The following is a 13,958-nucleotide window of genomic DNA, read 5'->3' as shown; positions in this document are numbered from 1 at the left end:
ATGATCTCATTGTTTAGGCTTTCTGCTTTAGAATCATGTATGTATGCTTCAGCAGGCAAGTGAGGGAAAACATGTGGGCTAAATCCCACTTTGGTTTCATGAAGGATCCCTTACCTTTCAATGTGCTCTTGCTTCTCAAAACACCTTCACGAATATGTCAGTGGCACTTCATGGTATTCTTGGCTGGTGAAAAGGGCACTGTGATGAACTGCAGAAAATCACAGGACGGGGTTTCTGCAGATTAAGGGGCCTGTAAATAGCTATTTCCCTTGTATCCATGAAGCACTGCAAGACCCACCCAGGTCGGGTGGGTTGCAATCAGATGACACGTCAGATTTTTCTGCAGGTACAGATGGGGAGGAGCGAGTCTCCTGTCTCACAGGAGGCATCACTGGAGTCTTGGTATACCACAAATCACGTATTCAGTTTGCAAACAGAACTACAAATTCTCTAAACCATTAACCTAAAGCAAAATTTTTGCCTTATATTTAACTTTAGCCTACTTAATTTTTCCTGAAGCCTCTCAGTAATTGGATGACAGAATAATTTCTTGGGAACTTTGACTTAATGTTATTTTGCTATGGACTTCCCTTTTCTCTGTGTTCCTTCTGATTCCAGTGCTAAGATGACCTGAGTGAATTGGATCTTGCTATGAGAAATTCTCCCAAAGTAAGAGAAACCAAAGTAAGATGGTAGGTGTTGCAAGAGGGCATCAGAGGGCAGACACACTGAAACCATACTCACAGAAAACTAATCAATCTAATCACACTAGGACCACAGCCTTGTCTAACTCAATGAAACTAAGCCATGCCCGTGGGGCCACCCAAGTCGGGCGGGTCATGGTGGAGAGGTCTGACAGAATGTGGTCCACTGGAGAAGGGAATGGCAAACCACTATTCTTGCCTTGAGAACCCCATGAACAGTATGAAAAGGCAAAATGATAGGATACTGAAGGAGGAACTCCCCAGGTCGGTAGGTGCCCAACACGCTGCTGGAGATCAGTGGAGAAATAACTCCAGAAAGAATGAAGGGATGGAGCCAAAGCAAAAACAATACCCAGCTGGGGATGTGACTGGTGATAGAAGCAAGGTCCAATGCTGTAAAGAGTAATATTGCATAGGAACCTGGAATGTCAGGTCCGTGAGTCAAGGAAAATTGGAAGTGGTCAAACAAGAGATGGCAAGAGAGAACGTCAACATTCTAGGAATTAGCAAACTAAAATGGTCTGGAATGGGTGAATTTAACTCAGATGACCATTATATCTACTACTGCGGGCAGGAATCCCTCAGAAGAAATGGAGTAGCCATCATGGTCAACAAAAGAGTCCGAAATGCAGTACTTGGATGCAATCTCAAAAACAACAGAATGATCTCTGTTCGTTTCCAAGGCAAACCATTCAATATCACAGTAATCCAAGTCTATGCCCCAACCAGTAGTAACGCTGAAGAAGCTGAAGTTGAACGGTTCTATGAAGACCTACAAGACCTTCTAGAACTAACACCCAAAAAAGATGTCCTTTTCATTCTAGGGGACTGGAATGCAAAAGTAGGAAGTCAAGAAACACCTGGAGTAACAGGCAAATTTGGCCTTGGAATGCAGAATGAAGCAGGGCAAAGACTAATAGGGTTTTGCCAAGAAAATGCACTGGTCATAGCAAACACCCTCTTCCAACAATGCAAGAGAAGGCTCTACACATGGACATCACCGGATGGTCAACACCGAAATCAGACTGATTATATTCTTTGCAGCCAAAGATGGAGAAGCTCTATACAGTCAGCAAAAACAAGACCAGGAGCTGACTGTGGCTCAGATCATGAACTCCTTATTACCAAATTCAGACTGAAATTGAAGAAAGTAGGGAAAACCGCTAGACCATTCAAGTATGACCTAAATCAAATCCCTTATGATTATACAGTGGAAGTGAGAAATAGATTTAAGGGCCTAGATCTGATAGATAGAGTGCCTGATGAACTATGGAATGAGGTTCATGACGTTGTACAGGGGACAGGGATCAAGACCATCCCCATGGAAAAGAAATGCAAAAAAGCAAAACAGCTGTCTGGGGAGGCCTTACAAATAGCTGTGAAAAGAAGAGAGGCAAAAAGCAAAGGAGAAAAGGAAAGATATAAGCATCTGAATGCAGAGTTCCAAAGAATAGCAAGAAGAGATAAGAAAGCCTTCTTCAGCGGTCAATGCAAAGAAATAGAGGAAAAGAACAGAATGGGAAAGACTAGAGATCTCTTCAAGAAAGTTAGAGATACCAAGGGAACATTTCATGCAAAGATGGGCTTGGCAAAGGACAGAAATGGTATGGACCTAACAGAAGCAGAAGATATTAAGAAGAGGTGGCAAGAATACACAGAAGAATTGTCAAAAAAGATCTTCATGACCTGGATAATCACGATGGTGTGATCACTCATCTAGAGCCTGACATCCTGGAATGTGAAGTCAAGTGGGCCTTAGAAAGCATCACTACGAACAAAGCTAGTGGAGGTGATGGAATTCCAGTGGAGCTATTTCAAATCCTGAAAGATGATGCTGTGAAAGTGCTGCACTCAATATGCCAGCACATTTGGAAAACTCAGCAGTGGCCACAGGACTGGAAAAGGTGTTTTCATTCCAATCCCAAAGAAAGGCAATGCAAAAAATGCTCAAACTACCACACAATTGCACTCATCTCACATGCTAGTAAAGTAATGCTCAAAATTCTCCAGGCCAGGCTTCAGCAATACATGAACTGTGAACTTTCTGATGTTCAAGCTGGTTTTAGAAAAGGCAGAGGAACCAGAGATCAAATTACCAACATCCACTGGATCATGGAAAAAGCAAGAGAGTTCCAGAAAAACATCTATTTCTGCTTTATTGACTATGCCAAAGCCTTTGACTGTGTGGATCACAATAAACTGTGGAAAATTCTGAAAGAGATGGGAATACCAGACCCCCTGACCTGCCTCTTGAGAAATCTGTATGCAGGTCAGGAAGCAACAGTTAGAACTGGACATGGAACAACAGACTGGTTCCAAACAGGACAAGGAGTACGTCAAGGCTGTATACTGTCACCCTGCTTATTTAACTTATATGCAGAGTACATCATGAGAAACGTTGGACTGGAAGAAACACAAGCTGGAATCAAGATTGCTGGGAGAAATATCAATAACATCAGACATGCAGATGACACCACCCTTATGGCAGAAAGTGAAGAGGAACTAAAAAGCCTCTTGAGGAAAGTGACAGTGGAGAGTGAAATAGTTGGCTTAAAGCTCAACATTCAGAAAACTAAGATCATGGCATCCGGTCCCACCACTTCATGGGAAATAGATGGGGAAACAGTGGAAACAGTGTCAGACTTTATTTTCTTGGGCTCCAAAATCACTGCAGATGGTGATTTCAGCCATGAAATTGAAAGATGCTTACTCATTGGAAGAAAAGTTATGACCAACCTGGATAGCATATTCAAAAGCAGAGACATTACTTTGCCGACTAAGGTCCGTCTAGTCAAGGCTATGGTTTTTCCTGTGGTCATGTATGGATGTGAAACCTGGACTGTGAAGAAGGCTGAGCACCGAAAAACTGATGCTTTTGAACTGTGGTGTTGGAGAAGACTCTTGAGAGTCCCTTGGACTGCAAGGAGATCCAACCAGTCCATTCTAAAGGAGATCAGCTCTGGGATGTCTTTGGAAGGAATGATGCTGAAGCTGAAGCTCCAGTACTTTGTCCACCTCATGCGAAGAGTTGACTCATTGGAAAAGACTCTGATCCTGGGAGGGATTGGGGGCAGGAGAAGGGGACAACAGAGGATGAGATGGCTGGATAGCATGACTGACTCGATGGACATGAGTCTGAGTGAACTCCGGGAGTTGGTGATGGACAGGGAGGCCTGGCGTGCTGCAATTCATGGGGTCGCAAAGAGTCGGACAGGACTGAGCGACTGAACTGAACTGATGAGAAATTTGTCACTGGATTAAAGAAAGATCAGCAGATGGGAGATGGGCTGGGGTAGGATCAGTGAGGTGGAATTTCAACTCTTCCTTCAGGCTCTGAACACTTTAACCTGTGCCTTAGAAGGATAATACCTATGCTTCAAAGGGTGCGTGTGAGGATTGATTATGTGAAAAGTTGACAGAAGTGGCAGAAAGACCCATGAATGTTGGTCTATGGGTTTGTCTATGCGAACTTGAACAGAATTTGTATCTACTCTAGTGTGAAGATTGTATAAATCTTATGTTGAATCGGTTCACCGTGCTTTTCAGGTCTACTCTATCCTTCTACTGCTCTGTATATGCATTCTATTAATTTTGGGGAGTTTGATATTGAAACTCCAACTAAAAATCTTAATTGACTACTTAAAATAATTGTATATATTATATTGTTGTATATATTTGTATATATATTGTATATATTATACACAAAGTAATATATAGTGGAACTATTTATAACCTTGTTCTGTATTTTTCAAGTCTGCTGGCTAATGTGTTATCATTCTTTCATAATTAAAAAAAATAAATGAAAATCTCACATACCTCCTTTGCCTTTCTCTCTTTCTGCATGCATACACACTCACATATACCCCTCTAGCCAGCGGTGCTGGAAAAGCACCAGTTTGGATTATCTTTCCTGGCTTTCACTTTTTTACTTTTCCAAAATCTCAGCGGTTCCCCTTAGCCCTGCAGGCACATTTCAAGAACTTTAATTCTTAAAATTAAGAATCCACTTCATTTTGTTAGAATCTCCCAAGTTACCCTATCTGTAAACTGGTGGGCAGGATGCTATGGGGTGTTATCATTTCTTTATTAGTGTCCGTGAGAATAGATTTTCAGGACTGCAGTATCTTCAGGTCTGAGCTCCATGTGGGTGAAATAATAGGTGTTGGAATAACTGACTAAATGAGGTGACAAGGACAATGGGGGTGATGAGAGCAATCTGAATCTACCTTGGTGCCTGTGAGAGCATCTCTCCCACCGTGGTAACCACACTTAGCCTATGAGGAAGTCATGACTCCAGAGGCATTCAAACAACTGAACTTTTCCTATTTCAGGCCTGAGACATTTTGATTTTTCATTTTATATGGCTCTGAGGAAACCAGGACTGGAGGCAGAGGCAAATAAAGAAGGCTTTGGGCTGTGTGTGTGTCTTAAAAAAAAAAAAAAAAAAAAGTTCTATTGAGGTTGGTTTTTCCCCTTTACTATGCCCATAGTATTTGTCAAGAGCAAATTTTAAGATCTGTATCACATTGTATTGGAGAAATGAGACTGGCTGAATTTCGAGCCCCAAAACTCTCTAATTTAGAATCCAGAGCATTTCTGTAGAGCATCTATGTCTTCTCCAGTTTGAACTTTGAGATTTCACTAGATGTAACAAGTTCCAGTCCCTCCCATCTCAAAATGGGCACGGATGAGCCAGTGACAGAGAGCATCCTAGATTCAATCCATTCTCAAACAACAGACACAAATTCAATCAATTCCATTTGGCAAATAATAAATTTATTAGGTGCCTACAAGTACAAAACACTGAAAGCTGCTGTAGGAGATTATAAAGACATATAGAAGAGCCCTGCTCTCAGAGAGCTTACAACCTAGGCATTTAGTCACAATTAGTAAGTTGGGGCAATATTACTGTAGGTGGTTTAAAGCGGACTTCTTGAAAATGTTCATATCCTTCACATTCTCCTCCGGTCAAATATGTAAGGAATCCTTTGAACAGGAAAGCAAACAGTGGGAAAGAGACCTTTTATGGAACGAATCCATGACCTTGGCTTTGCTTATGAGCATCTTTCAGTTGCTGTTGCTTATTCTTGTAACTTTCTCAGCATCGTTTCCTCGTGACCTTTGTTTGGAGAGCATCTCAGTGCTTCCTGAACCTTCACCAGGGTTTCCTGTTTGTGAGTGAGTGGCTCAGTTGCAGTTTGGCCTTGGAATGATTTGCAGTCTGATTTTTTCCTGAAGCAAATCTATATTTTCATTTCAGTTGATGCTAGGATGGTAAGCCTTGCCATCTGTGGTCTGAAGGGTGGTAGAGAGATGCAATATAGTGGAAAGCAGGCCAGACGTTTCCCTTACTTTAAGCATTTAATAGTGCACTTATTGATTATATTCTGTACAGATATAGAGCAAGTTATAAACCTCTTCTTTTATTTACTTTTTTTCACTTAGACTGTATTCATGTAAAGTGTATTTACATTAGCAAAAAAACAAAAAACAAACCAAAAAGCCTTGAGGTACAAAATCCAAAAGAATATCTGAGGTATAAATACAAGTATATTTTAAATAATAATTTTTATCATGCTTTATCTATGTTGGAAAGCACAGTGGACAGGTAGGTGTACATATTTCTTAATAGAATGGTATATACAACATACACTCTTACAAATCTGAAGGCCATTAAAATTGAATATACAAGTATATCTTCATGAGGAACACTAATATCCAAAATACTCAAATTAAACTCTGATCTGTCCCCCGCCCCTTAATTCTTCAAACAACCTTTGAAATAACACTGACAATGGTAACTAAATTATAACAAAATTAAAATCCTTCTTACAACTCTCATTCATACATTATTCACTTTTGATCCATATAAAATAAATTTCACTAATACTGTCTTTTGAGCCAACCTTTACTATTACAGTAAAACCTGTATAAAGACCACCCTTCCAAAACCCTGCACTAGTGTATTTTTATTTGTTTTTACTGTGATTAGAACTTTCCATTACTACTAAAATCTATCCCAAGGGCTTCAGAAAAGAGAAGAAAAAGAAATATAGGAAAAACAAAACAAACCCTCTTTGCTGATAAGGACAAATCCAATTAATAAACATATGCAGCTTTAAAAAAATGCTGCTAATAACCATAACGACAACAAACAACTTTTTGGTTGGGTTACATTTGCAAGGAGTTCCTTGGGACATAGTTTTCCTGTGTTCCCATACGTAGTGCCTTTAAGAGTTTCTCCTAACACAGATATGCAAAGACTTTGCAGATACATAGAAAGTGTTGATACTTGATTCAGAAGTAGACAGAGTGGTCAGTTTTCACATCTCAACTTAAAAACCAAAAACAAAACAAAACTGCTTTGGTGCTAGCAAGGAAGAATTTCCATCCCTGAATTCACCTGTACTGGATAAAAACAACTTTGCTCCTTGCAATCAGATTTAGAGGCAAACTGCGTTAGAAAGGGGCTATCTGAGTAAAAAGAGGAGGTTGGTGGAAAATATGTCTACTAATTCAGAGAAGAAAAGAAAAAAAGACATGGGTGGGTTGTCCAACACCCCAAATAAAATAAAGGGTTCCCTTTCTGGACGATTCCATGGGTAGTCAGATATTCCAGGTTAAACTGAACCTGGTGTATCAAAATCCTTCTTGGAGGTGTCTCAGTGTGCCAGACACTGCGGCCCAACTTACACATCTCTGCCATTCAACCAGCAACAAACACACATACACACACTCCTCTGTGCAAACCTTTCTTTGCTCTTCTCAGTGAGAAAACATGTCAAAGAGGACCAACTATTCCAGTGGATACACCCATCCCTCCACACACTGCAAAGAAAATGACAGGTACACGCACACAGACACTGACATTGCAAGAAAATGAAGTCTCTTCATTATCTTCCCTAATGCAGTTATAGAGTTTTGCTTCTCAGAAGCAATTCAAATAATATATATATATATTTTTTTTGCACAGTCATATATTCCAGTCAAGGTCCATAATACAGACCTTACACAAACAGGAAGCAGCTTTAAAAAGGTATCAAATCGCTATAGTCAATTCCCACTCTCCAATTTGTAGTTTCGTTTCAGGATCAGACACTGAATCCAATCTTCCAAGAACTGGCAAGTGTTCTAGAAACAAACGCCCAGACAGTGGACACGCTTCAGGAATCACCTAGATTTGGTGTCTTTGGTTTCAGTGTTCTGATGACTGAAGGAGTCTCGGATCTTTACCACTTCAGCTGCACACAAATGTCCAAAAGATTTCGTGTACCACTCTGGCATGTGGCCCCTACGGCAGACAGAAAGGAAACGCAAACAAATTATTCAAGTTGGAAAACCCTGACTCAGCCGAAGGGAGTTCTGAATACACTTCTATTTTTTGACGTGCAAATGTGCAAGTAAAGATCTCTCTTACTATCCCAAAGTAATCTCCTGACACCTTCATCACACTTATGGAACCAGAAGTTTCTCTAGGAACAGCATACTGAGTGCAAATATGGGGTGAGACTGGGCTTCCCTGGTGGTTCAGACAGCAAAGAATCTGCTTGCAATGCAGGAGACCTGGGTTCGATCCCTGGGTTGGGAAGATCCCCAGCAGGAGGAAATGGCAACCCACTCCAGTATTCTTGCCTGGAGAATCCCACGGACAGAGGAGGCTGGAGGGCTACAGTCCATGGGGTCACAAAGAGTAGGACATGATCGAGCAACTAACACACAGAGACTGGGTATAACTATTCAGGAAAGCTCTGACAAATCAAACAAAAACAGATAACAGATACTTGAAGTACGGCAATGTAAAGACTTCAGACAAGAACTGATTTAGCAGGAGAGCCACTTTGGAAAGTTTTCAGAGGTTGATTTTTTTTTCTTGTTGGTATTACTTCCTGCATTTTATTCATTTTTTGATAAGAAATAACACTGATCTAAGACACAGAGCATAGGCCTAATTAATTAGTAAAAGGGTATGTCATATTATTCAAATATCTTTGAATACAAAATAACACATATCGGCTTGCTGATTCAAACTCTCATTTCCTGTGGCTTTAAGCTCATGGCAGAACCATCATATCTGCATTGCTTTAATGCCAAATTCTCTCAAGGGTGGAAATTAGTAAGTGTATCCAGAAGACCCGGAAATGTGAAGGAGTTACTTTATAAACACTGCTCTTCATGGAGCATCCAAGATGCAAGGATGTATTCATTTAAGTCTTTTTTTTTTTTTTTTGCATAGACAAAAAGTCTGAATCTACTTTACGCCCCTCACTCATGATGTCAAAAAAAAAAAAAAAAAATCAGCATCAGAACGTACCTTAAGTCTGCTCTGCACATGTAGGTGAGTTTGGATTTCCCTGACCCACAGGGTTCGATCAGATATCTGGCCAGGAGCACATTGACCCTCACTCCCACCACAGGGGCCCGGTCATGATCCACCGAGGTGAGTAAAAGGGCACAGGCTCCCTTGGGCAAATTAGTCCTCCATGTTCTGCAGAGACAAAACAAGAAGGGGAGTAAATGGGAGGTTCCTGGAAGCCAAGCTTAAAACGGGGCCTCACTCTTACAGGAGGGAGCTAAAAGGCAGGATAGGGGCCCCCTGGTGACCCAGCCTGGGCAGAAAGCATCCTTGTGCAAGAACTCACGAATGGCTCACTCTGTACAGAGCCCCTTCTGCAGTGGGTATACAAGCTCACACAGTCAGTTCTTTGAAAGAGAACCAAACTGAAGTGAATTTGAAAACCCTTTTTATGTTTCACAAATGTACTAGAACGTGGACGTCCAAACTTACTCTGTTGGAGAAGTTCTGGACTAATGATGTGACATTTCCTCAAAGATTTTTGAAATTCTTCCTTCAATAATGTCTTCAGAGAATGTAGGAATTACATATAAATCAGCTTCAACCACAGCTCACTTGGGACCCAAATGTTATTTCCTGGCTGATGCATTCACTAGCTATTTCTGAGAAAATCTATCCTAAAGGGGAAAAAATAGCTACCACTGAGCACATTTGATGGACTGTGCCTCTCTCTCTGAGCTCAGTTCCAAGACTTCAAACCATTTTTAGGGATGGACACACTGCTGGAATAAATGCAGATGTTATCTTTCTTATCTGGAAGGGTTCAATGCTTTTATGGAAGCACATGTTCTATTTTAAGTAATTTTAATGTAACTTTCAGTGACATATAAGCTCATTCTTGCCACAATAATCAATCTGGAAGCTCTCACCTCAGAACGACATAGTCCCGAGCAGGATGGGGCGCCATACTGTTTTGGACGTACTGGTAAATTTCAGTCTGGCTGTCCAGGATTTCAATCACTTTTGAATCCAACAAGTCTACATCCCAGAGGTGCTGCTCTTTCAGGAGGCGCTTTAAGATTTCCTCGGGTGTTGCAGGGACTTCGATGGTTGCCCGCCAAAGCCTCAGAGGCGGTCCTTCACTCACCTGAGAAGAGGACAGACTTTTCAGTGCCGAGACAGTCCCTACACATCTAGGCTCTTAAGACAAGCTGCTAGCCGGGTACATGGACCTAATGCTTACTTCTGACTTTAACAGGCTGCTGACCTCAAGTATGTTCAAGATCAGAAAAGAAAGCAGATAGGACAGCTGGCGTCACCTCTGATTTTATTTGTTTTCCTGGGAGACCCGTATCAGGGTCAATGCAATCAAAGTAAGATTTGTTTGCACATCCAAGCCTGCATGGCCATCCGGACTGTGCTCAAGGTGTTTTTCTTCTCAAGGTGGTAGAGACAAGTCAACAAATACCTCCATGTTCATGGAAAGTCACACAGGATATCTCTGCCCTCAAGGGGCTTTCAAGTTAAACCAACCATCCCTGCCCCCAGCACTCCTTGCTTATTAGAGGGCCAGGAGAAGAGTGACTGAGAACGGAGGAGAGCCTGAGGGGGTTCCAATCAAAGGATGGAAACAGCCAGCTCCTCATAAAACGCCCGGAGGCCCAAGACCATTAGTAACACATTCCAGGAAACTCTTGCATGATTCTGTGGAGCCAGAGGATTTCACTAGGGAGCTTCCTCTGACGTGAGTTCAATGAGCACCATCCCTCACTGAACTGGTTTCCACTCTTAACCTCGGGGATAATGAATCACCTACCTGCCCAGCTCTAGAGGGAGGGCAATGAGTGACAGACCGCCACTGTGTTGGCAAAAGGGTTTGGTCTCTAATGAATCCAAGTCCCAACCACCAGACTCGGAAGGCCGACAATGAGGATACGACTTACCTTCTTATAGGAGAGCTCAGCCTGCTCAGATGTGGAGTAGCTGACCCAGCCTTTGAACTTCTCCTTGACCTCTTTAAACAGGCTGTCCACACAGTCTTGGAGGAAGTGTTGGTAGTCGGCTGAGTCATCATTACAAAGGCGTCCTAACGCTTCGAGGGTAAGGGGCTTTAGCTCCTGTTCGGTGTAGGAATTTCGACATCGGCTCATTTCCTCAGGAACCTGGGAGGGGACACAAGAGACAAAAAGGATGTCTGTTGCCCATCGGTGGAAGTGGCAGGATCCTCAAGGTTGTGAAAGCAATCTAATCCCCCTGCCTCCATCAGGTGAAGGGTGTCCCTGCTGACTTCACATGGTATCACGAGGATGCCAGCAGAGCTACCTTCATAAAGGTACCTAGAAGGCTTATTCCTGTGTGAGGTCCTCCTCTTTAGGAAGAAGTTGGAGTAGAAGACAAAGTGACTAAACAAGGCCTATACTGATGAAGACACAGAATTTTTTTTTTTTGAAATTGAAGTATAGCTAATTGTTTTATATACTCCATTTAAAGTTATGATAAAATATTGGCTATATTCCCTGTGCTGTACAATATCTTGTGGTTTAACCCCTCAAACCACTATTTTGCTCTCTATACCCGTGAGTCTGCTTCTGTTTCACTGTATTCATTCTTTTGTCTTATTTTCTAGGTTCTACATGTAAGTACATACTTGCTTTTCCCTGCCTGGCTTATTATACTAAGCATAATGCCCTCTAGGTCCATCCATGTTGTTGCAAATGGCAAAACTCAAAATTTCATTCTTTTTTTTTTTAATGGCAGAGTAGTATTTCATTTTATAGACATACACACAGACACACCCCACATATTCTTTAGTTCTTTATCCTTTCCTCTGACCGACACTTAGGTTTAGTGTTTTTTTTTTTTCCCCCTTGGATATACACCTAAGAGTGGAATTGCTGGATTCTAAGGTAGTTCTTGGGGGAGGCTATGGCACCCCACTCCAGTATTCTTGCCTGGAAAATCCCATGGACGGAGGAGCCTGGTGGGCTGCAGTCCATGGGGTCGCTAAGAGTTGGACACGACTGAGCAACTTCACTTTCACTTTTCACTTTCATGCACTGGAGAAGGAAATGGCAACCCACTCCAGTGTTCTTGCTTGGAGAATCCCAGTGACGGGGGAGCCTGGTGGGCTGCCGTCTATGGGGTCACACAGAGTCGGAGATGACTGAAGCACCTTAGCAACAGCAGCAGCAGCAAGGTGTTCTATTTTTAATTTTTTGAGGAAAGGCCATACTGTTTCCCATAGTGGTTGCACCTCATACAGAATTTACTTCAGATAATTTGTAGCTTTTGTTTTCTAAGTAAAGGGGTATGAAGGTTGGCAATTTCATGAAACGTATTAACTCTACTGAGCTTATATATTACAAAATACATAAATAAGACATTCTCAGACTACATATATAATTTCCAGCTTGGAAAAGATCTTTTGGTTATGATGTGAACAAGTATGGAGCCCAAGATTTTGCCCCTAATTACATTATCCTCAACAAATAACAATGGAGAAGGCAATGGTAACCCACTCCAGTACTCTTGCCTGGAGAATCCCATGGACAGAGGAGCCTGGTAGGCTGAAGTCCACGGGGTTGCTAAGAGTTGGACACGACTGAGCGACCACCTTCATGCATTGGAGAAGGAAATGGCAACCCACTCCAGTGTTGTCTGGAGAATCCCAGGGACGGGGGAGCCTGGTACGCTGCCGTTTATGGGGTTGCAGAGTCGGACACAACTAAAGTGACTTAGCAGCAGCAGCAGCAACAAATAACAAAACTTTCCATCTCCCTACCTGGAAAAGCTTCTTGCACTCAGCAATCATATGGGCTAGCCCTTGAGTGGCAGCGAGATTCTCATTCAGATCTTTCTGATCTGGTTTGCCCAAACTCTGTTTTCTTTGCATTACCCTAGAGAGAGAAATGAGGGAGAGACAAGATTCAAATGTTTGTATATTTTTAATCAATGTGTTATTCTAGGAAACCTAAAAGAGAGAAAAAGGCTATTTCACTGGAGCTTATTTGACATTAAATAGTTGAAGAGAGTTTTACTTTGGTCACTAAAATTTCTCAGTTGTATCAACAACATACAAAAAAACATGAAAGAGACTGTCTCTGATGAAATCCAGGCTATTTAAAACCATCATGTTAGGGGCTTCCCTTGTGGTCCAGTGATTACATATCTAAGCTCCCAAAGCAGGTGGCATGAGTTCGATTCCTGGTCGAGGTAACTAAGATTCCCCCATACCATGCAGCCCATAAAAATAAAACCACCATGTTAAATAGGTTCCTATTGAAACAGAGAAGCTTCTAAGGTCTATACATGTGGGGTGGGGAGAAGGAAAGGCAGCTCTGACTGGTGGGTGGGTGGGAAGCACTGGTCATTGGGGTAAACAGGATCATTCTTTCCAGTTCAAAATTAAACAGGAGCCCCTCCTGTTGGTGAGAGAAAAGTCTATTGTTTCCTAGAGGTTTTGTCTTAATCTTATCTGATCTCTTTCTACTGCTCCCCTTTAGTTCTCTATCCCATTAAAGCAGGAATGCTCAGGTCAATGGTTAGAACTAGTTAATTAAGCATTGTATGTCTTTCGGAAGCAAAGCTAACTTCACCTAACACAAATAGGCCCCATCCCAACAGCTGAGAACTATCTGTCAAGTTCCTTTAGAGTTGAGGAAAAGGATCAGCAGGATGAATTTGGTAGAAAGGAGTTAATGATGCCTTTCCTATTTTATATAAAATATTTGTGTAAGTAAGAAGTTCCTCTGCCATTTTTTCCCCATCAGACAGAAGCAACTTAGTTACTTAATGGACCTGCCCAGCAGTCCCACCTCATGTATAAAATAGATACTAACAGCAGCTTCACCTCCTTCAATTGTTAGGAGGATTAAAGTTGATAATGAAAGCCCAGGGTGTAGACCCTTGCTGGGGACAGAATACAGTGCTGAGCAAACATCAGCCTTAGTTATTTTCCAGAT

General features: G+C 41.8%; 1 protein-coding gene across 5 annotated transcripts in view; it reads right to left on the bottom strand.

Moving 5' to 3' along the window:
* Positions 1-5,458: 5,458 nt before the first annotated feature.
* DLC1 (DLC1 Rho GTPase activating protein) overlaps positions 5,459-13,958 on the bottom strand; it is a 518,014-nt gene continuing 509,514 nt past the window's right edge. For all 5 annotated transcript variants that reach the window (XM_069573135.1, XM_069573134.1, XM_069573137.1 and 2 more), the window contains 5 exons: positions 12,779-12,893; positions 10,941-11,159; positions 9,927-10,144; positions 9,016-9,189; positions 5,459-7,995 (listed from right to left, as the gene is read on the bottom strand). In XM_069573135.1, the coding sequence (XP_069429236.1) occupies positions 7,875-7,995; positions 9,016-9,189; positions 9,927-10,144; positions 10,941-11,159; positions 12,779-12,893 (847 nt within the window). In that variant the 3' untranslated portion in view covers positions 5,459-7,874. The remainder of the gene's footprint in view (positions 7,996-9,015; positions 9,190-9,926; positions 10,145-10,940; positions 11,160-12,778; positions 12,894-13,958) is intronic.

The sequence above is a fragment of the Ovis canadensis genome, chromosome 26 (assembly GCF_042477335.2).
Source record: "Ovis canadensis isolate MfBH-ARS-UI-01 breed Bighorn chromosome 26, ARS-UI_OviCan_v2, whole genome shotgun sequence".
NCBI classification, from domain to species: domain Eukaryota; kingdom Metazoa; phylum Chordata; class Mammalia; order Artiodactyla; family Bovidae; genus Ovis; species Ovis canadensis.
This window is presented reverse-complemented; position numbering and strand designations above follow the sequence as displayed.